Source organism: Phacochoerus africanus, chromosome 4, assembly GCF_016906955.1.
Source record: "Phacochoerus africanus isolate WHEZ1 chromosome 4, ROS_Pafr_v1, whole genome shotgun sequence".
In the NCBI taxonomy this organism is placed as follows: Eukaryota; Metazoa; Chordata; class Mammalia; order Artiodactyla; family Suidae; genus Phacochoerus; species Phacochoerus africanus.
The window spans coordinates 141,796,371-141,817,002 of record NC_062547.1 but is presented as its reverse complement, the minus strand read 5'-3'; the positions used below and the strand labels follow the sequence as shown (position 1 = coordinate 141,817,002).

The 20,632-nt window shown below is 49.0% G+C and overlaps 1 protein-coding gene across 3 annotated transcripts in view; it reads left to right on the top strand.

The window, feature by feature from the left end:
- The first annotated feature begins 967 nt into the window (after positions 1 to 967).
- NRG2 (neuregulin 2) overlaps positions 968 to 20,632 on the top strand; it is a 163,527-nt gene continuing 143,862 nt past the window's right edge. For 2 of the 3 annotated variants that reach the window (XM_047778790.1, XM_047778788.1), the window contains exons 1-2: positions 968 to 1,294; positions 1,446 to 2,228. In XM_047778790.1, coding sequence (XP_047634746.1) covers positions 1,511 to 2,228 — 718 coding nt within the window. In that variant the 5' untranslated portion in view covers positions 968 to 1,294; positions 1,446 to 1,510. Of the gene's footprint in view, positions 2,229 to 20,632 lie in introns of all 3 variants that reach the window. The other variant, XM_047778789.1, reaches the window with a different exon arrangement.

The window sequence follows — 20,632 nt, the reverse complement described above, 5'->3', positions numbered from 1 at the left end:
GTGCAGGGTAAGGAGCCTTTGGATGGCAGGTATTCACGTGGACTTGGAGAGGAACTAGATAAATCAGGGATTTTTTTTAAAAAGGTAGAGGCAAAGGACCTGGTGGTTGGTTGGATGAGAGAATCAAATGAGACCGAAGGACTTACTGGAACGGATTGGGTGGCCAAGTATAAAAGGATGCCATTAATAAGGATATGGAATTTGAAGTGGGGTGGGAGAAATGATGCTGCTGGCTTTGAATATGTTGAGTTTGAGGTGTCTCTTAGCCAGAAGGAAAAGTCTAGCTCTCTCCTTCCTTTCCAAGGAGCAGTCCGAGCCAAAGTCAGACATCCTTGGGCCACTTCCCTGTGGTCCACAGTCAGGGATAAGAGTCTCTCTCTACCTCGCTGCAATTCCTGGGCTCCATATCCTTCAAAGACATAAGCTGGGTATTGAAAACTGCCTGGATCCTCATGGATAGAAGGAGACTGGTTTGTGAACTTGCTTTTGAAAAGGAGATGCTGGCTTCAGGGGAGCAAATTCACCTGCCTCTTGCAAGCACCCCACCTTTAGAAGAAAACCATCTGGTATGGGGCAGCTCTGGCCCGGATGGGCTCTGGATCTGAGCCTGGCTCCCAAGAAGCCCCCACCTGCCTGAGGGAGCACCTTTTTAACAAGAAGATGAGGTTATCCAGCATGTAGCCCGGTCGTGCCTGGCTGCTGGAGAAAGCCCAGAGACTTGGGGCTGGACCCTCTCTCAACTGCCACCCCTGGTTAGGTGTCCTCGCAGCCGAGGCAAGACTCCACGGGGCCCCAACTCTCTCAGAACGACAGGGCTGAGATCCTCCCCCATCTTAACTCAAATCGCCAGCGCTCACCAGGCGGTGGCAGGGCCGAGCACGTGGGTTCAATCGGGGGCTGGCCTCTAGGGTCCTCCCAGGGAAGGGTACGAACAACCCAGGAGGCTGGCCAGTCACCCTGGCCGGCCGTGGCGATAGCCCTGGCTCCTGCGGCCCGGGGCCAAAGGCAGGGGCACACCTCGTGTCCCACTCCCACGTTCGTAGGACCGTGCCAGCATCCCTTCTCTCTACTCCGCCCTCTGCTCACGCACTACCCTTACTGTCATGCCCATAAATCCCAAGAGCAAAAGGAGAGCACGATTCCTCCCGCGTCCCTGCGGGCCCTGAAGCCGGGCACTAAAGCAGCGCAGTCCCAAGCTTCCCCTGCAGAAGCCGCGCTCCCCACTCGGTTCGAGGGTAGAGGGGGCGCGAGAGAGCAAGTGGGCGGACGTCCCATCCTCCGCAGCCACCTCCAGGTCCTGGCGCGCAGGGTGGGAGCGCTGCGCGGCTCCGCGCTGCGCATCGCGGCCAGCTTGCCGCCTGCCCCCTGTCCTCGCTGGGCCGCCTCCCCGGGCTGCGGGTGGAGGGCTACAAGGTGCTAACGTTACGCTGTTTCCGGTTTTCCAGCGGGCTGTTTCCCCTCCCAAGGCGGCAGCGGCGGAGCGGCGGAGCCCCCCAAATGGCCTGGCCAGATGCGGCAGGTTTGCTGCTCAGCGCTGCCGCCGCCGCCACTGGAGAAGGCTCGGTGCAGCAGCTACAGCGACAGCAGCAGCAGCAGCAGCAGCAGCAGCAGCAGCGAGAGGAGCAGCAGCAGCAGCAGCAGCAGCGAGAGCAGCAGCAGCAGGAGCAGCAGCAGCAGGAGCAGCAGCAGCAGCATCTCCCGTCCCGCTGCGCCCCCAGAGCCGCGGCCGCAGCCACAGCCGCAGCCCCGCAGCCCCGCAGCCCGGAGAGCCGCCGCCCGCTCGCGAGCCGCAGCCGCCGGCGGCATGAGGCGCGACCCGGCCCCCGGCTTCTCTATGCTGCTCTTCGGTGTGTCGCTCGCCTGCTACTCGCCTAGCCTCAAGTCAGTGCAGGACCAGGCGTACAAGGCACCCGTGGTGGTGGAGGGCAAGGTACAGGGACTGGCCCCGGCCGGCGGCTCCAGCTCCAACAGCACCCGCGAGCCGCCCGCCTCGGGTCGGGTGGCGCTGGTGAAGGTGCTGGACAAGTGGCCGCTTCGGAGTGGGGGACTGCAGCGCGAGCAGGTGATCAGCGTGGGCTCCTGTGCGCCGCTCGAAAGGAACCAGCGCTACATCTTTTTCCTGGAGCCCACGGAGCAGCCCTTCGTCTTTAAGACAGCCTTTGCCCCCCTCGACACCAACGGCAAAAACCTCAAGAAAGAGGTGGGCAAGATCCTGTGCACTGACTGCGGTGAGTCGCCCCCTCCCTCTGCTGGAGAAAGGGGGGAGGGGCGAGCTGGCGGAGAATGGGGGTGGGGCGGGAGGTGCTGCAGGTGCCCAGGCCTGGCAGCGCCCAGCCGCGGGGGGGGGGGGGGGGGGGGGGTGGGGCCACCCCCTGGGCAGGGCGCTGGGCGTCCTGGGCGAGGGGTTCGGGGTTGGGGAGAAGGAGGAGCAGGCTCCAAGTGTGGCGGGGCTGGGGCCGGGCCGGGGGAAGCGCTGGCCTGTGCCAGCAGGGATCTGCGGCTGATGTATGGCCTGTGGGGCTGGAAGGCTGCCATCCTAGCCCAGCAGCGGCAGGGAAAGCGGAGAGGTCCGGGCGGTGCTGGCCCGAGGCTCAGTGAGTCAGGAGTGGCCCTCGGAGGCCTGGCCCGCTCTGCTCCCACGGGCCTGTCTTGCCCAGGCTGGCAGGGTCTGCAGGAGCAGCTGGGCAGACTCCCAGGCTGTGAAGGCCTCTGCTTACAAGTTCTCCTGGGCAATCATGGCCCCCGCCCCCTCCTTCCTCTCCTGGGCTCTGGGCTCAGCTCGTCCACACCGCTGGCGCAGGCAGAGTTGGACTTTTTTTGCTACTGTTTTCTGTCCTCCTTGTGGCTGGGTTTTGTTTTTTGTTGTGGTGGTGGTTTTGTTTTTTGTTTTCTTTCTTCACCGTGATTGCCTGCCTCTGCTAGGCTGGTAGCACAGCCCTCTCTTAACCTCCACGACTAGTGAGCAGAGCCCGCTTTCCGCTGTTTCTGGGAGATCTTCCCAGGTCTGTTGATGGCGATGACGATGAAATAGAGTAAGTTACTTCTGCTGAATGCTGTAAGTTCAGCTCGGACATCTTACTGGCAGGATGTGTTGACTGCCTACCTCGGCCTCATGATGTTGGCTGCAGAAACAAAACACTGAAATCCGTAGCTCTGTGCAGCTGGGAATGGAGGTCTCCCTCGTCAAAAGTTAAAGAAATGTCCGTTTAAGATCTTGTTTCTTCTTGTGCCTGACTCCAGAGCACTTTTTTTCTCAGTAAGATATTTCAAACCAAATTGTCCCCATTCTGGAGTGTTTGGTGTTAGCCTGTCTTGTGCTTATGCATACTGGGGCTTCCTCTTCTCCCAACTGCGCCTGAATGTAGGGCTTGCGGGGGTGCCTCCGAGCTGGGTAATCACTGAATTGTGATAGCTGTCCTGGTCTGCCATAGAAGTTGGTGTGTTTACCAGTTTACCAGCTGATTCTGGCTGGAGCAAAACAGGCTTTGCATAGCAAAGAACACGTAACAGCTTGTAGGAAGTTTTGCTGTCCTCATCTTTCTAGATCAATCAATGCCTTTGACTTTTGGAGGCTTTTCTTCTACCGCAGGTCCCCTGCCTCCTCCCCGCCCCTGTCCTTCAAGAGACAAATTTTAGTTTAGTGGTGGGTGTATGGCTAAGTGCTAAACTGTTGATCGCTTTACTTTAATCCGAAGAATCTTGCCGTGTCTTAAGAAGGAGGCAAGAGACTTTGGTGATAACAGCAGTTTCTCCTTTCTGATATTGTTCTGAGGAATAGCGTTGACTGTGGTCTAAGGCTGGTGTTAGGCTCTGAGATGTTTTATGATGGCAAGTTGAGACCAGTGGAGAATTTCTAATTTTTTATGAAGCAGTGTTGCCGAGATCCTCTGGAGAGCTGTGGAACTGTGTCGGGCAGTGGGAAATAGATCGTACACGCATTTTTTGACCCTTGTCCAAGGACAGCTTCTGTTTTGGCTTTCGGCGGGTTGCTTCTGCATGTGCGCTGTGTGCACCGCCCCATCATCCCTCGTCTGGTCCCCTGAGCCCCGAGGGTCATCAGCCCCTGTCCGCCTCCTCCCGTGCCCCTGCCCGCATCAATCATGCTTTGTGTTCGTGAGCATTTCAAAGTTGAACAGCCGAAGGTGGAGCTCGTGGAAGAGTGGAGTACAGTCTGCTTTCAGGTTATGGTCCTCTCGTGTGATTAAGGGGCGTGTGTGGGGTCGTTTTCAGAAAGATGGACATGGAACTGCAATCCCTGCCCAGGAGGAGGCCCGTGCACAGCGCACGTTATCAAGGGGCAGGGCCAGGTATGGGAGTAAACATTGCAGAATGCAACGATTTGGGCTTTAAATTGAGAATCTATGGATACAGGTCAGTCTGGGGGCTTTACGTAGGAGGATTAGAAATTAAAGACCATCTCGTGAGAGGAAACTTGTCGAACTGGTGATAAGAAGATACAAGAGCACAAACTGCCTTTTCTCGCTTCTACAATGGGGTTAAGGTACAGTCAACAAGGAAACCCATCTTCCTCACTAACCACAACACCTTCCTTGTGCTCAGCAGGAAATAACCAACACATTCATTTTCTGTTTTCTATCTCCAAAGAAAGCCCTCTGGGCCACAGGGTCATCGGGAACATTTTCTCCTTGGAGCAGATTTGCCCATTGCAAAATAGGGAAACTGGCCCTGGGAAACTGTCAGCCCGGCCGTTATATTGAGCAACTGTGGTTGAATTGTTACTTTGTTTAGCCCGTGGTGGCTCAAGGGTGTCTAGGTCCTGAGAGGGATGGGTCCTGGGAAGCTCAGCTAGAAAACGATTTTTGGGTGGGGCCAGAGCTTTGAGATCCTGGACGCATAGAGGACCTCGTTGTGCTTAAACCTGGGCACTTGCCTCCGGAGCATCAATGCAGGGGTCCTACCGGACCCCTTCTCATTTGACTGCAACTATGAGATGCTGACCTGACGCCTGCAAAGTCCTCCTGGAATAGCAGAGTCTGTCAGAGCGGCATTTTTATAGATCTAATGTGTATCATGCATCTGAAATTACAACCTCTGGTGGTAAAGCGTGGAGTAAAATCTTTGCATATTTCAGTAGATTGCATACGTGGAGATGCTTCCTGGGATTTCTTTGGGAAGGACAGGAAAAGAATTGGAAAGGATTTTCAGGGGGCAGAAACTGTACAACGCTATTAAAGCATTGTGTCCTGCAAATAGTCCTGCATTTTTAATGAGGGTTGTATATATTTTGGTTAAATCACCCCCGATCGCACTGCTTTCATGTATATATTGCTATATATATATATGTTTTTAAGCTGTTTCCTTATTGAATAGCCACAAGAGATATAACTTAAAAAAAATAAAGCTCAAGAATGTATCTGTGTATGTGTGACTGGGTCACCTTGCTGTACAGTAGAAAATTGACAGAACACTGTAAACCAGCTATAATGGAAAAAATAAAAATCATTATCAATAAATAAAGATCATTTTTCCTTCGGGATTTTCTGATGTGCCGTGTTCTCGTAACACAGAGCGTACTCTGTTGTTAAAGATGGAGAAGGTGTCTTCCTGGGGGACTTTATACTCTTGAGGACAGTTGTAAATTACTGTGGCACCCAGATTCCCATATTAGAGGAAGGTCGTTCACAAAATTCAGTACAGCGAAGTAACTGCATCTTTTAAAAATGCTGTTTATTTAAAGGATCTTTTCTTCCCCAGCCAGCTGGAAACCCAGCTGTGCTGCAGCTTGAAGATGGGAAAGTGAAACTAGATTAGAAACTGACCAGTCCTAGCAGTGAGGACAAGCTTGGTTATAGATTTAAGGGTAGAATTACCGTCATAATGTCATGATGTCTCTCGGTGGCTGCTTTCCTCAGCAGACTGGGATTCTTGGGGGCAGGCACCATATCTTATCTTTGTGGTCTTTCTTCCAGCTCCCCTGTCCCGCGGTGTTTGGTATTGCCCCTGGCTTACAGAGGGATTCTCCTAAGTGTCTTTTGAATGGATGAAGTCAAGAGAAGTTTAAAAAGCAAACCTCCAGATGAATACTAAAGCCATCTTACCTCTCCCATCTGTGACACTGAGGCCTGTGCTGAAAAGCCGAGTAGGAGGGTAGCCCTTACCTGTCGCTATGGGAACCTTTTTTCCAAAGGAGTCGTTATCAACTAGAGAACTTCACTACAACGTGTGTAATCATCGCGCTGATTAGTGTTAATGGGATTCGAGCCGCAGAGAATCTGGGTCCCGCAGGAGAAGACCCTCTTTTATTTATTTATTTTTTGGAGGACAGATTGTCCACTCCCTCCCCCACCGCCGCCCCCGCCCATTCCCATGTTTCAACAAAAATAAGATAGCTATCAGCTTGAAATAACAAACAGTTTGGGAGCTAGAGAGGGTGGCATATTAACTAACTAGGTGACTAACTTCTTCTCGGTCCCAGTGCTTTTTACCATCTTTTATTATCTAGGACATTTCAATTTCATGTCCTAGTAGCAAACACGTTGTTAGTTTTCTCCTTTATAAAATTGTATTTATATTGTCACATATGTCTCCGCGTCACGTGGCTCAAAACTTAGAAGGTACCCAAGAATAGACCTGAAGATCTCCTCGCCCCTGCCCTTCGCTACCCAGCTCTGAGGCAGTTTTAAAATAACGTATTCTTGAAATGTGTATTTCTCTAAAAGAAACATGTTTTTCAGTCATCCCATGTTTTTTTTCCTTAACAGATGGAGAATGTTAATGTTGCCATGAAGCCAATATTATGGTAAATTCTTCCCAAGGAGTATATCTATCTTTTAAACCTAATCCAAGATTTTAATCAGTACCCCACCTTACGAATATGACCCCAGGGTCAACAATTAAAATATCAACTTTTTTTTTTTTTCCCAGATACTTTGCCATTAGGAAGTTTTCTATGACAGTGAATTTTGTGAGTGAGTTTTAATTGGCATGCTCAGAGAGAGCCACAGGTTTGTCACTGAGCATTAGGGCTGCCGCTCTGCCCAGACAGCAGTTCCTACTGTTTCACACTCTTGGTCGGTAATCTCTCAGGAGCAGCCATGTGGGAGATCACACGATCCCGTAGACGGAAAGAGAAAACTCCACAGTGCCTGATGGTTTTGATTTTCATGTAGAAGCCGAGGACCCCAGATGCTGATGGAGAGTTTGATTCGACTCTAATTCCAGGGGGTATTACCCGCTTGAATCCTATTTTGAACCGTGTTGAAGCTCGCTGATTGGAACATAGTGTTCACATTTCAGAGGATCAGGGCATTGCCATTTGGCTAAGGAGGACAAAAGCAAATACGCAAATCTAAACAGTGGGAAGTCTTAACCCTCCCAACCTGTTGGCTTGGTGGCATCGGGCAATTGTGAATGTGGATTTGTGAAAGGAATGATGATCTCACTACCAACCAAGTGTCCTCCGTGCAGTCTTTGACACTCGCTGTTGGGTCTGTCTTTTCAGGGTCTGAAGTGTTGTTAGTATAATTTACACCGAAGGGCAAAGAATCCCCTCCCCGCCACCCCGCGTTTTGATTGTGGATGGATGTGTGTGAAATGAGAATTCACTTGTTTCTAGTGAATGAACTCAATCCACTTACTTACTGGAATTTGTTTGTAAAAATAAATCCAGTTTGTGCATGTCAAGAGATGATGGAGGGAACTCTTTAGGAAATTGGGGGACGTAGATGACTGGACCAGTGGACTTAAGACACATTTGAAACCACGACTGTCTTACAGGAAATTAAAGTAGGCTCCTTTAAGCACAAGAGCACACACAGATGAATCTTGGTGTGGAGCGTTTCAAGCAAGCCTGTAGGAACCGAAGCAAACCTGGGGGATGATTGAAAGGCTTTCAGGATGACGTGGAAGAGGACACGCTGTTCGCAGGCAGAGAGCTGGGAAGCTTCGGTCAAAATCTGAGGTCAAAAGACAGAGATCCACACTGAGATCATTTGCTGCTAATCGGCTATGATGGTTTCGCTAATTACGAAAAGAGCGGAAGTTAAGGCTCTGGCTAGTTGCTGCTGGCAGAGTGTGGGATGCACGCTCCGTTCTGCAGTAACATTCTCTTCCCACTTTGGACATGCAGTGGGATCCCAATAGCCTCTCCAGGGACCTTCTCTGGGACAGAGCCTGTGGCTCTTCCCTGTGCCAGGGCTCGAACCCGTGCTGATCATGCTGCTTGCCTGCCAGGGTGGGGCTAGAGGCAGTTGACACTCCATCCACCCTTGCAGCTGTTTTCAGAGTAGCAGGGGCACGGGTATCCAAGAGGGTTTCTTTATTCTGCTGGCAACGCCAACCCCCCCACCCACCGCCGGACACACATGATGTCATGTACAGGTTACTTTTTGTTCTCTTTTTGGAAACAGAATCCTTCATGGGTCTCTTTTTTCTTCACAGGTTTCCTGCCCTGTGCAGAGGACATTGGCTTCCCCCTCCTTCTTCCCTCCCTCCCCTGTTGATACAGACTGAGGATCTGCCTTTGTCCTTTAGGCTGGGATGTTTTACTTGGTCTTGATCTTGATGTTGGTCCAACTTACAGAAGCCAAGCTGAACTAACATTCCTCAGAAACGAATGAAAGGAAGGTTACCGCATGGCTAAGTACCAGGTCCAGGCTGTGAGAAAGTCAGGACATGATTAATTCAATTGCGACAGTGATGCAATTTGGTATCCCAGAGGTTGTAGTACCCAAAGAGCTTTCTTTCAGTTCCATCTTTCAAAGGGTTGCTTCAAAAAATATTTGAATGTGTACGCTGTGTAAAGAACTAGGTGCTTTAGTGGCATCAGACACAGTCCCTGCCCTCATGGAGCTTACAGTCTGGAGGAACAGAAAATACAAACAGTAGTAATTCAATCTAGAATACAATAAATATCATGAGATAGACCAACATGGCACTTTGGGGAGGAGAAGAAGAGTCATAAAAGAAAGTTCTGGTTGGAGGATTAAAGAAAGTTTCTTAGCGAAGTAGTTTGCAAGAGGATTCTACCAGCCAGAGAAAGATGAAGTAGAGGTGCTATAGGGATAGAGATCCATTGACTAAATCAATTGCATGCAGACAAGCAGTAGCAGAGGGGCGTGTTTGTAGCATACCAAATACTCAGGGACAGATGGGCAGAGAGTCTGGAGGGGAAGATTAGGTTGATATTTCCACCTGTCTTGAGTGCTGGGCTGATGAGTTTATTTGTAATTATGCAAGTAGTATATGAAGGCTTAGGGTAAAAACAGCTCAGTAATGTAGTTTCAGTGAATGTGTCTTTCACATATTTTGTTAACTTTATCACTCAGTATTGCATGTTTTCTGGATGATTTTGCCAATGGTAGTTTTGTTTAATGTTGGTTCATTGCTAGTATGTAGAAAGGTAATTCATTGCTAGTATACACAAAGGTAATTTTAAAAATAATGACTCCGTATCCTGTAACCTTAATAAATTCACTTATGTTCTTTAGTAGCCTTTTTTTTTTTTTTTTTTAGATTTCATAAGGACTTTTTTTCCTATGTACGTGACTGTATTATCAGTGAAAAAGACAAGGCAAATCTATTTGCCTTGATTTCATTTTCTTGCCTTATTCCACTGGTTGGAACTGCCAAGTACAATGTTGAATAAGAGTAGTGAGAATGGGAGTTCCCATCGTGGCTCAGTGGTTAATGAATCCGACTAGGAACCATGAGGTTGTGGGTTCGATCCCTGGCCTTACTCAGTGGGTTAAGGATCTGGTGTTGCCGTGAGCTGTGGTGTAGGTCGCAGACGCAGCTCGGATCCTGCGTTGCTGTGGCTCTGGCGTAGGCTGGCAGCTACAGCTCCGATTTGACCCCTACCCTGGGAACCTCCATATGCCATGGGAGCGGCCCAAGAAATGGCAAAAAGACAAAAAAAAAAAAAGAGTAGTGAGAATGAATATACTTGTTCTGTTCCTGGCATAGAAATAGTGAAAGCATTCAGACTTTCACTATTAAGTATGATCCTAGCTGAAGACTTTTCATAGATGCCCTTCCTTAAAAAAATAAAAAATAAATGTTTAAAAGGCCTGATAAATGTAGCATAATGACTAAGAGTTTGTGCTCACAGCCAGATGGACCTGGATTTGGAAAGCACCTTCTACAATTTTTAGCCGGGTGATGTTGGGCAAGTTAGTTTCTGTATCTTAGTTTCCTATAAATGGGGGTAGTGATAGCACTTTATAGGATTGCTATAAGTATTAAATGAGATAATGCATGTAAAATCATTAATACAGCACCTGCTCAATAAGTGTTATTGACAAAATCTTATTAACTTAGACCAGTGCGAGCAGGAAGACTAGTAAGGGACCAGCAAGTGAAAATTTTAAGTTCTGGAAGTGAACTGGAGGCAGACAAGGGGAGGAATTCTCACCAAAAACTGTATCTTTCACCCAGATGTTCTTATTTATCTCAACTTTAGAGTCCCTGGGCTGGGCTGGTGGAGGTGGTAACGAGAAGAGAATGGGTTATGTGCGTGGTGTCGCTGCAGGGAAGCTATGTGAGTCCAGGATAGGAATGCTGGTGCTAGGGTGTCCCAAGCAGGCTACAAATCTTGATATGTTCACGGGTCTGTTAGTCAATTTTTTCAGAAGCCCACAGATAGAGTTTTCTCTCTTTTACACATGGGAGGACTAAGACTCAAACTCCAAAGTGTCCCTTTCAAAATTTCATCGTGCTCGTGGGGTCGACCAAGGGTCCATGATCTGGAGTCCTGCCAGGCCTGTTCCTGAATTTCAGCAGATCTTATCTTACACTGTATCGTTGTTAGGAGGAGTTGCTGAAACTTTCTGGAAGATAGCTGCAAGTGTCTCTCTCCCCAGCACCCCCCCACCCAAAGGAAGCAGATCCCTGACCCATCCTGCTTTGATTTGGGGGTTTCCAGAGTTGGGGATGGGTTCACACTGAATTATTCATACTCTCTCTTTTCCTTGTTTCTACACTGGGTTGGGATGGACCTGATGGCTGCCCAGGGTCAGAGGAGTTCAGGTGTTGGCATGTAACAGGTGGCATTTTGGGAGTTTGTGGGGTTTAATTCTAATTAGGAAGTGCTGTATGGTGCCCATGGGAAGTATGAGACTTGGCTTCTTAAATATTTGTAGGACAAAGACTCTTTGCTTTGGGATCTTCCTCTAAATATTTGCTGGGTAGTATTACCTCTCAGATCTTGGTCCAGCACACATTCACAAGAAGGATTCTTTGTTTTTGTTTTTTTGTTTGTTTGTTTTCGATTCTTGGACTTTTAGTATTTATGGCCTGTATCACTTATATGACACATCCTTTAAGCCATGCCCTGTTAATAGTCTTTTGATATGTCAGGTCTGAGCTCCTTCACCTGATTATAAGATCTTTGGGGACTAAAACTTAAAAGATGGTTAAGTAAATATTTAATTACTGGTTATTGCCAAGTAAGGGAGCAGTGAGAACTTTGCTTTTTCTAAAGACAACTTTGTCCTAGATAATTTCAAGATTCCTCAAATGACAGCCCAGGGACTAAACCAACCATGGAAAATGTCTTCGGACATTTTGACAAAGGGCAACATTTTTCTTCTCAGTTATGTTCCAGATTTGGGTTGTTGTTTTTTTTTTGTCTTTTTTTTGGTTGTTGTTGTTGTTGTTGCTATTTCTTGGGCCGCTCCCGTGGCATATGGAGATTCCCAGGCTAGGGGTCCAATCGGAGCTGCAGCCACCGGCCTATGCCAGAGCCGCAGCAATGCGGGATCTGAGCCGCGTCTGCGACCTACACCACAGCTCACGGCACCGTCGGATCGTCAACCCACTGAGCAAGGGCAGGGACCGAACCCGCAACCTCATGGTTCCTAGTCGGATTCGTGAACCACTGCGCCACGACGAGGGAACTCCGGTTTTTTTGTTTGTTTGTTTTTTGTTTTGTTTTGTTTTGGTTTTTTGCCCCTTGCTAGTCCACAGTTCCTTCATTTTCTTGCAAACAACTCTTCTCTTGAGTTTTAGAATTATCTCTAGGTGGTTTTCCTCACACAAGTCAATATTTTGGCTTGTGTTTCAGTCCTGTCTTTTAGTTAGCTGGCATTCTATAAAATTCTCAAGTTTCACTTGCCGTATAAGCTTTTTGGATATTCCCCTATTCTCTCACTAGAATGTCCAACTTCTGTTACTGTGGCCTGTTCGTGCTCCAGGCTGCATACCTTAAAGTGACAAGAGGTAAGACCGAGCATCTTCCGTAGTAATTGAGATCACGCATTAGGGGTGGTTGTACCATTTGGTCTATAGGCGGCTTGGGGGCTTCTGGATGCCAGTACTGGTTCTTAGAGCCTTCTTTTTCTGAAAGGGTAGGGATTTGGGACTCAATGTTTCTTCATGTCTCTCTTTTGGTATGTTCATTTTATTATTATTATTATTATTATTTGCAATTTCCTTGAAATGAGGCAATTTCTGCCATGTCTGCTTGGCTGAATTATTGGGTGGGGATGGGTGGGGCCTCTCCAGAAGGAGTTCTCTTCTAGAGCAGGGCTCCTAAGGACCCCTGGTCATCACCTTGCAGAAGGCTCTGTCCCTCAGCACCCTGGAGTCAGAGTCCTTTTCAGTGGTGCCTGTGGCCATAACCGTAATCTCGGCACAGCGCCTCGCCATGTTGCTTCGGGTGGCAATGACCTTCCCGAGCACCGCCCAGGCGATGGCTTCCCTCCAGAGTTAAACTTTCTGTGGTTTTAGAGAAGAGAGGTTATTTACCAGTCAGGGTGGAAAAGGTAAATAAGTAGAAGGTCTGTTGAGGCTGAATTCCTGCTTCTGGGTGAGAAATAAAACAATAGCAGGGCTGCGTCTGGTGCACCTTCACCCCAGCACTGTCACTGGTTGACTGGATTTCAGAGAAAAAAATAATAAAGAGAAGAATTTTGTAAAAGAAAGAAAGGAGCCTCAGACCTTGGCCTGTCCCACTTGTCACAGGCTTCCAAAGGCACCCTGAGTGCTCACTTCTAGACGGCTTCCTTTTCACCGTCTGGTCACATGGGTCTTGCATCTGAGATGCTCTTACTTGGGCGTCCACCCCTCCCGCCTTTTCCCATTGCGCCCCTGCTTTTCTACTTAGGCCTCTGTCCTGCTGGCTTCTCTCATAAATGTAACAGCCATTCCTCAGCCCCTGTTCCCAAGAACCAGAGAAGTTTCCAGAAGTTCCTAGGACAAAGTTCCCAAGCCTTCCTTGGACTTTAGGTCAGATGGACCCGGTAGGAAAATAGGAACAAGGCAAGAGATAGGTCCCCTGTGTGGCTGGAACCTTATTCAACAAATCGGGCTAAATTTCCTCTCAGGCCCGATTCTTTGGAATAAAAGATGGGTTTTTCCCAAGAAAGTGTCTCCCCAGATGAAATGCTTTCTCCAAAAAGGCGGGTAACATTCACTGGCCCCTTGGTAACACGTACATTAAATCGTCTTAGCCAAGCACTGACGGTAATCCCTCTCAGATGGCACCTCTGGGGCTTGGCCGAAGTGATACTGCCCAATACTGAGACGATCTTAGGATGTGGAGCCAGGTAGAATACTCTGGGCAGAGCAAGACATCACCACCTCTGAGGGAAACTCCTTGCTCCCGAGAAGGAATCTACTTGGTAGGGGGAAGGGAGGCACATGGGTGGCCCCCAGATTGGGAGCTTGCTTTGTCTCTCAGGATGTAGATTATCTGAGTAGGTTTCCACTGTGCGTGGTCTGCACTCAGCTACCTGAGAGGGCAAAGGGGAGCTGGTGCTGAGACTGGTTCCCTTGGGAATGCTGGTTTCATCGTTGTCGGTCTTACCCCAGCTTCTGCCCTTGCTCACACATAATGTGCGCTTTCTGCGTCTTCTGGGCGGTGTCACGGCCTCTGGGCTTTTGGTGAAGGGTCTGCACTTGGCCCAGAGCTAGTTGTACCAGCAGAGTTAAAGGCATTGGTTTTAGATTAGCCCTGTGAAGGGATCACTTGAAGCTGTAGTGCTGTATCTAAAAGAAAACATCGAGTTGATAAAGGGTCCCAGTGGGTTCGATGGTCTTCATGGAGCCAATGTATATATATTCAAATATATATATATGTATACTTGAAGTATAGTTGATTTACAATCTTGTGTTAATTTCTGCTGTACAGTGAACTGATTCAGTTATATATACATTCTTTTTCATATTCTTTTCCATTTTGCTTTATCACTGGATATATAGCTATATAGCTCCTTGTGCTACGCGGTAGGACCTTGTTGCATACCCATTCTTTGTATCATAGTTTGCATCTGCTAACCCCAAACTCCCACTCCTTCCCTCCCCCACGCCCTTCCCCCTTAGCAACCACAAGTCTGTTCTCTATGTCGGCGAGTCTATTTTTGTTTAGTAGATAGATGAACCATATTTTTAAAAGTAAGTATAGCGGTTCACTTTTTTCATCTCTGAAGTTAAATGGCAGCCTCATAATTCCAGAGTAGTGGCGAGCATTGCCATTGAAAGAAGAGCAGAAAGGGCCAGTTCTGTATCCTTTTAGGTGATGGCTAGTCAACCACAGGGGAGGAGACACGGGAGAGGCACACACAAAAAACACGCTTACTGTGTTCCTTGGTCCTAGAGATGGGGGCCGGGCAGTCACTGAATGCCACACAGGGTCACAGAGGAAGTGCTAGGTTTTGGGAAAAGACAGGAGAGAGGGGAAAATATTAGGTTGGAACCTTTGTTGGGGTTTCCCTGGGGAGAGGAAGGCAGGGCAGGGCAGGGTGAGCAGTCTGGACTTAGCTAGCTTGAATACTTTTGGTGGGTTCTGAGTTCTCAGTGGTCCCTGGTTGCCTGGTACCTGGCCCTGGAGGAGGAAAGGGCTGATAGAGGAGGCATGGCTAGTTTGCATATCAAAAGCCTGCACCTGGCTGAGTCCTGCCCTGTTTCCCTGGGAGGGCTCGTCCCTCCCCAGTCAGAAATGGCTTTTCAAGATGTCAAAACATCATAACACACATAGAAAATAAAAAATGTACACAGTGCACTCAGCCTGCTCCCTAGTTGTAGCTGTTTGGGGGCCCAAAGACTTCATTTTATTTTGCGCTGCTTGGTTCCTTTTAGTCCAAGAGGGCAGTGGTCCTGCTAGTATCCTTCTTTTGAAAAATTTTTGGTTTGCCTGTGAATCTTATCAGGATTGCCTGCATTAGACAGAACCCATACCTAAAAATCTTGTCAAGCTATGAACTCAAGCTTCCTTGAGCTCCCTGTGGGGCTGCTATGGGAAAATATTCTTCAGGCTCCAGGAATCACTACTTAATGGAAAGCCCTGAAGTTCCTTAGAGGGTCTTTTGTCTGTCTCAAAGATTTTTCGCGGCATTGTGTTTGATCTTTCTGAGATCTTAACGAAGGATACATTCACAGTGTCTCATGCTAAGCTCGTTACCGTCTCCTTACCGTATCCTATTCTGTCCAGGACACCCTCATCCTAGATAACAGCATCCATCTAGTCTCCCAAACCATTAGAAACCACAGAATCATCTTTGGTTCCTTTCTCACCTCCATCCCCTATGTTTAGTGCCTCGTCAAGTGATGACAATTCCTCCTACTGCGAGTATCTCCAATTTAATTCTTTCCATTCAGGAGGCTCTAGTTGGGTCCTTATATCTCACTTAGGCTGCCACGGTAACTTTTGAGTGGACCTCCCCATTTTCAGAGTCTCTGCTCTCTTCCACCTGTCATCTACTGATGGAATTAGCTTTCTAAAACAAAGTAATTCTCTCTGCCCAACCCAGACATCCTCAACAGCTTTTTGTTGTGCATAGAATAAAGTGCGAACTCCTTCCCATGGCATGCAAGGCTTTCCACAACGGGCTCCCAGCTGCCGTTAAGCCTTTAGCCCACTTTTCCACACGTACCTTTGCTAGAGCCAAAACGCACTCTTTTGAAAATTTCAAACATAGTTTACATTGTCCTTCCCCAGTGCTTTTGCTCTTTGTTTCCTTGCTGTGGTGTATGCGCTTCCTTTTCTTCTCGGGCAGTTGCTAACCTCCTCGTCCTTCAAGACCCAGCTCAGATCCCACTGCTCCCCAGTGCTTTTTCTGAGCCCCTCAGTCCTCTTGGACCCTGGCCTGTTTCCGTAGCCCTTCATAGCTCTTCCGTAACCATCATGCTCTATCCCATCACTTAGCGTAGCTGGATGGGGAAGCAGGTATGTGTGTATGGTCCTCTAGATGGCGAGCTCCTCGAGGCAAGATGGAACCATAGCAAAGGATGCATCTCACTCTTTGTGTGCGTCTCCTGTAAGTTAGGTGGCTAACAACTGCTAGGTGACTTGAAAAGAAAATGAGTTTTACCATGAGATGAGAACTGGCAGTTGGGAATAAGCATCTGGTTCACGGAAGGAGACTGGTCCAGGTGGGTAACATACCTTGGTAGAGATGTGGAAGTGGTGAATGGGGGCAGCCACGTTAGTTGAAAATGGGGGTGTGTGGCTTAGTTACAAATTGCTGCACTGGACTCTTTCCTATCATTGTTGCTGCTGTTTATAACAAAAACCACTGAATCTCTGATATGTGGATTGGAGTCTGTGTTTTATTAGCCTCTCTGGGAAGTACCTTAGGATCTGGCGGTTGTGTGTATCACTGTATCCCCGTGTCCTTTATGCTTCTTGGCATGTTATAGGAGCTCAATAAATATTAACTGAGGGGAAAATGAGTGAAGAAATGATTTCTTCTCCTGTGCGATTGTAGGGTACCAACACACACCATACACCCTAGAAGCAAGGCCAGGAGAGCTGGTCCAAAATCAGCCCTAGAGAAGGCTTTATTCATCACCCGAGATTTCTCCAGAGTCCGCGTGGTACCCAGCGCTCTCTGCTTTGCCCCAGAGGAGGAGGAGCTATTAGGGCCTCAGGAGGTAGACCGGGTGTTTGGGGGCAAAGGGATGGCGGATCTGCCATGTGCATCAGGCGATCAGAAATGATAGGAGCTACTTTTAGGTGCCAGGAGGAAAGTCTGGGCTGTGTCCTTAGTTCAGGCAGAGGCGACTGTTCAGGCTCTGTCAGGGCTTTTGGTTGTTTTGTTTACAGATGCTGAGGGTCCTTCCTGGAAGTCAGCCTCCCTGGTCCAGTCTCAGCCCACAGCTCCCTGTATGACCTTGGGCAGGCCCTTCTCATCCCCTGGGCTTGGTTTTGAGCCGACAAATGGTGGCGGCTCTGAGAGCTGGGGTGGAGAGAGTGTTTCAAGCCACTTGGGTAACGTGGCATGGCCTCAGTATTGAGCCAGCATAGGTTTATAGTTTTCCTTTGAAAATTTTCGCAAAATCTTGGCCAGAGGGACAGTCTGGATGTCTGGAGTACTGGATTGCTTTCTTTTTTTTTTTTTGTTTTTTGTCTTTTTTTGTTGTTGTTGTTGTTGCTATTTCTTGGGCCGCTCCCGCGGCATATGGAGGTTCCCAGGCTAGGGGTCCAATCGGAGCTGTAGCCACCGGCCTACGCCAGAGCCACAGCAATGCTGGATCCGAGCCGCGTCTGCGACCTACACCACAGCTCACGGCAACGCCGGATCGTTAACCCACTGAGCAAGGGCAGGGACCGAACCCGCAACCTCATGGTTCCTAGTCGGATTCGTTAACCACTGTGCCACGACGGGAACTCCTGGATTGCTTTCTTGAGGCTGTTTCTTTCTGAGCATCCAACACAAAACAGCCTCCCCCAGTCTAGAGTCTGTGATTGCGATAATTAGATGGGAGGGGTTGGGGCAATTTCGGGAGATGAAGGGGCCTGGCCTCTTCCTGCCTTTTGAAATCCACTAAAGGAGCCAGAATGGGGAAAATGATGAAGAGTTGATCAAAAACAGGGAGGGTCCTTCCTAAATGAGGACAGCTGGCTCAGGAATGAAATCGTCTCACTCTCTCAGTGGCCCCCCAGGACCAGATGCTGGGAAACCAGAATTTAAACTATGGCTTTGGGGAGTTCCCATCGTGGCTTAGTGGAAACAACTCTGACCAAAATCCATGAGGACGCAGCTTCCATCCCTGGCCTTACTCAGTGTTTTAAGGATCCAGGGTTGCCGTGAGCTGTGGTGTAGGTCGCAGGCACGGCTCGGATCGGTCGTTGCTGTGGCTGTGGCCTAGGCCGGCAGCCATAGCTCCAATTCAACCCCTAGCCACATGCCCGGGGTGCAACACCCAAAAAACCAAAACCAGGAAACTACAGCTTTGGGCAGCTCTCGCCACACAGGGAGCGCAGGTGCCACTTCTTTTCTCTGCCCTTGCCTGCCTGTGGGCTTCCTGCCTGCAGGCTTCCTGCCTGCTAGTGAAGTCTCAAGTGTCCTGAGGGAGGGGGCTTACTGGACCCCTGTGGCGGGATTCCAGGCAAGGGGTAGATGCAGTTGACAGGGGCCTCGGGGGATGTGGGTTTTGCAGCTGCTTGAGCTTTGGCTTGTCCTGGAGACTCTGTGCCTCTGTGTCCATGGGCGGGCCAGCTCAAGGTGACCTTCCTTTTGTAGATGGGAGAGTTGCCCTGCGTGATCTCTCCAGATCCCTGAGAAACCCATTTTGCTACAGGGCTGGGTGAACCATATGGCAGCCTCAATTACAGTGATTGTTGGCGTTTGTCAACGGAGAGAGGAGGCTTTTTGGCGATAGCAACTCCCCCAGGTAGTGCTGCCCACACCATCTGTGTACGCAGCATATAGGATGAGCTAGATGGGTAAGCAGTCCCAAAGGGGAGAGGCAAGTTCGTCATCAAATGTTGGCTAATAGATATTTATTTTTAGCACCCCTATTGTTCTTTTCTTTGAGGGATGCTGGGGATGGCGAGTAGACGTCTATCTTGTTGCGGAGAGGTTTGCAGTCTGGTTGGGGATATCCGATGAACGCGAATCCGTGGCAAGTGAGGTCAAACAGAAGGTATATAATACTTGCAAAAGGGAAACCAGATTGTAGAATTCAGAGACTCTAATTAGGGCTGAAATTTTCTAGGACAGCGTTAGGGTTAAAGGTTAGTTTTGAAGAATCGAATAGGGTGGGGGGCTTTAGGGGGATAAGGACAAGGCTTCTAGGTCAAAAGAACACTATGAGCAGAGGCAGAGACCAGCAAGCTGTCTTTCCAGAACTAGGAGGAGAGGAGGGTGCATGCGGTAGAGATACAGGGGAGATAAGATTAGGGAAGGGGGGCAGGGCCGGATTAAGGAGGGGTCTCCAGAGACAGCAGAGGAGTTTGGACTTGGTTCTGGAGGTGATACGGCGTCATTGTAGGTACCGGTGCAGAGATATGGTATGAAGAGAGGAATGTTTGCAGATACGTTGTGTACGCAATTCAGAGTGGGCTGGATTGGGGGCGAGATACAGGTCTGAGAGAGCAAGGAAGGAATTACAGAGTCTTTGAAGCCCGTGGAAACTGGCCGAAGAGGCAAGTAAACGATCCTGTCTCTTTCCAGAATCTGGGAGACATGGTGAGGAGCTGGGGAGCAGACCTACAAGGGGTCAGGGGTTCATCCTGGCAAGCTGGGGGAAATAATAGTGCCATTAGCAAAAATGGCCAAGTTGCAAGGAAAGGAATCTGGAGGAAAATGATGACTTTGGCGGTGATTTTATTTACTTAACAAGTACTTAGAGGACACTTAGTACGTACTTGGCATTGTCCTAACCACTTTATAAATGTTAACTCATTTAGTTGTCGTAATAACCATACGGAATAAACACTTTATTATCCCCTTTATGACAAAAGGGGGAAACGCACGCGCACCGAGAGGCGCAAAATACCTTGCCCAAGGTCATGAAGCCGTGTGTAAAGGGTGGAATTAGGATTCTGAACCCAGGCCCTTTATTCTAGATTTTCTCTGGTTGATGGGAGACCCAGGGGGAAAATACAAGACCGAGTAGGAGATCACGTATTTGTTGGGTGCTTCCTTTGTGCAGAACTCTTTGCGGGAAATGTGAAAAATGAGAATGACGTGGCTATACCATCAAGGAGATTGTGAAGTTCTAGAGAAGGGGTGGCAGATGATCAGATCGTTGATAAGGGTCCTACATTTTGTGCTATGAGAGGGTAGCGCCTAAAGAAGGAGAGAGGCGGATACATATGTGTATACTCAATAGAAATTAGAGACGCGTCTACTTAGAGACATCAGGAAAGACTCAAAGGAGAAAGACCTTGGAAGATGGGTCAAGTTGGACTTTGGCTGCTGGCAGTAGGGAAGGAAGGTCATTCCTGGTAGAGAGAAACGCTTGAATAAAATTGTGGAAGAAAGAAAATTCAGAACCTCTCTTGGGACCAGCACATTGGCACAGCCTAGCTCAGTAGATGTTTGACCTGAACTAGGAGGGGAGGGGGCTTAGTGAGCTACAACCGAAAGCCTGGGTTGGAGAAGCAGTAAGAGAGAAGGCTGCGATTCCCTGGAGAGAGGGCTGGAGGAGCTCCCGTCGTGGCTCAGTGGTTAATGAACTAGGATCCATGAGGTTGCGGGTTGGATCCCTGGCCTTGCTCAGTGGGTTAAGAATCCGACATGACCATGAGCTGTGGTGTAGGTCGCAGACAAGGCTTGGATCCCGTGTTGCTGTGGCTCTGGCATAGGCTGGCGGCTACAGCTCTGATTAGACCCCCGGCCTGGGAACCTCCACGTGCCGCAGGTGTGGCCCTAAAAAAAAGACAAGAAGGCTGGAGCCCGCATGAGATCAGAGTGGAGAAGGAGACCCTGCCACTGAGGAGTGGAGA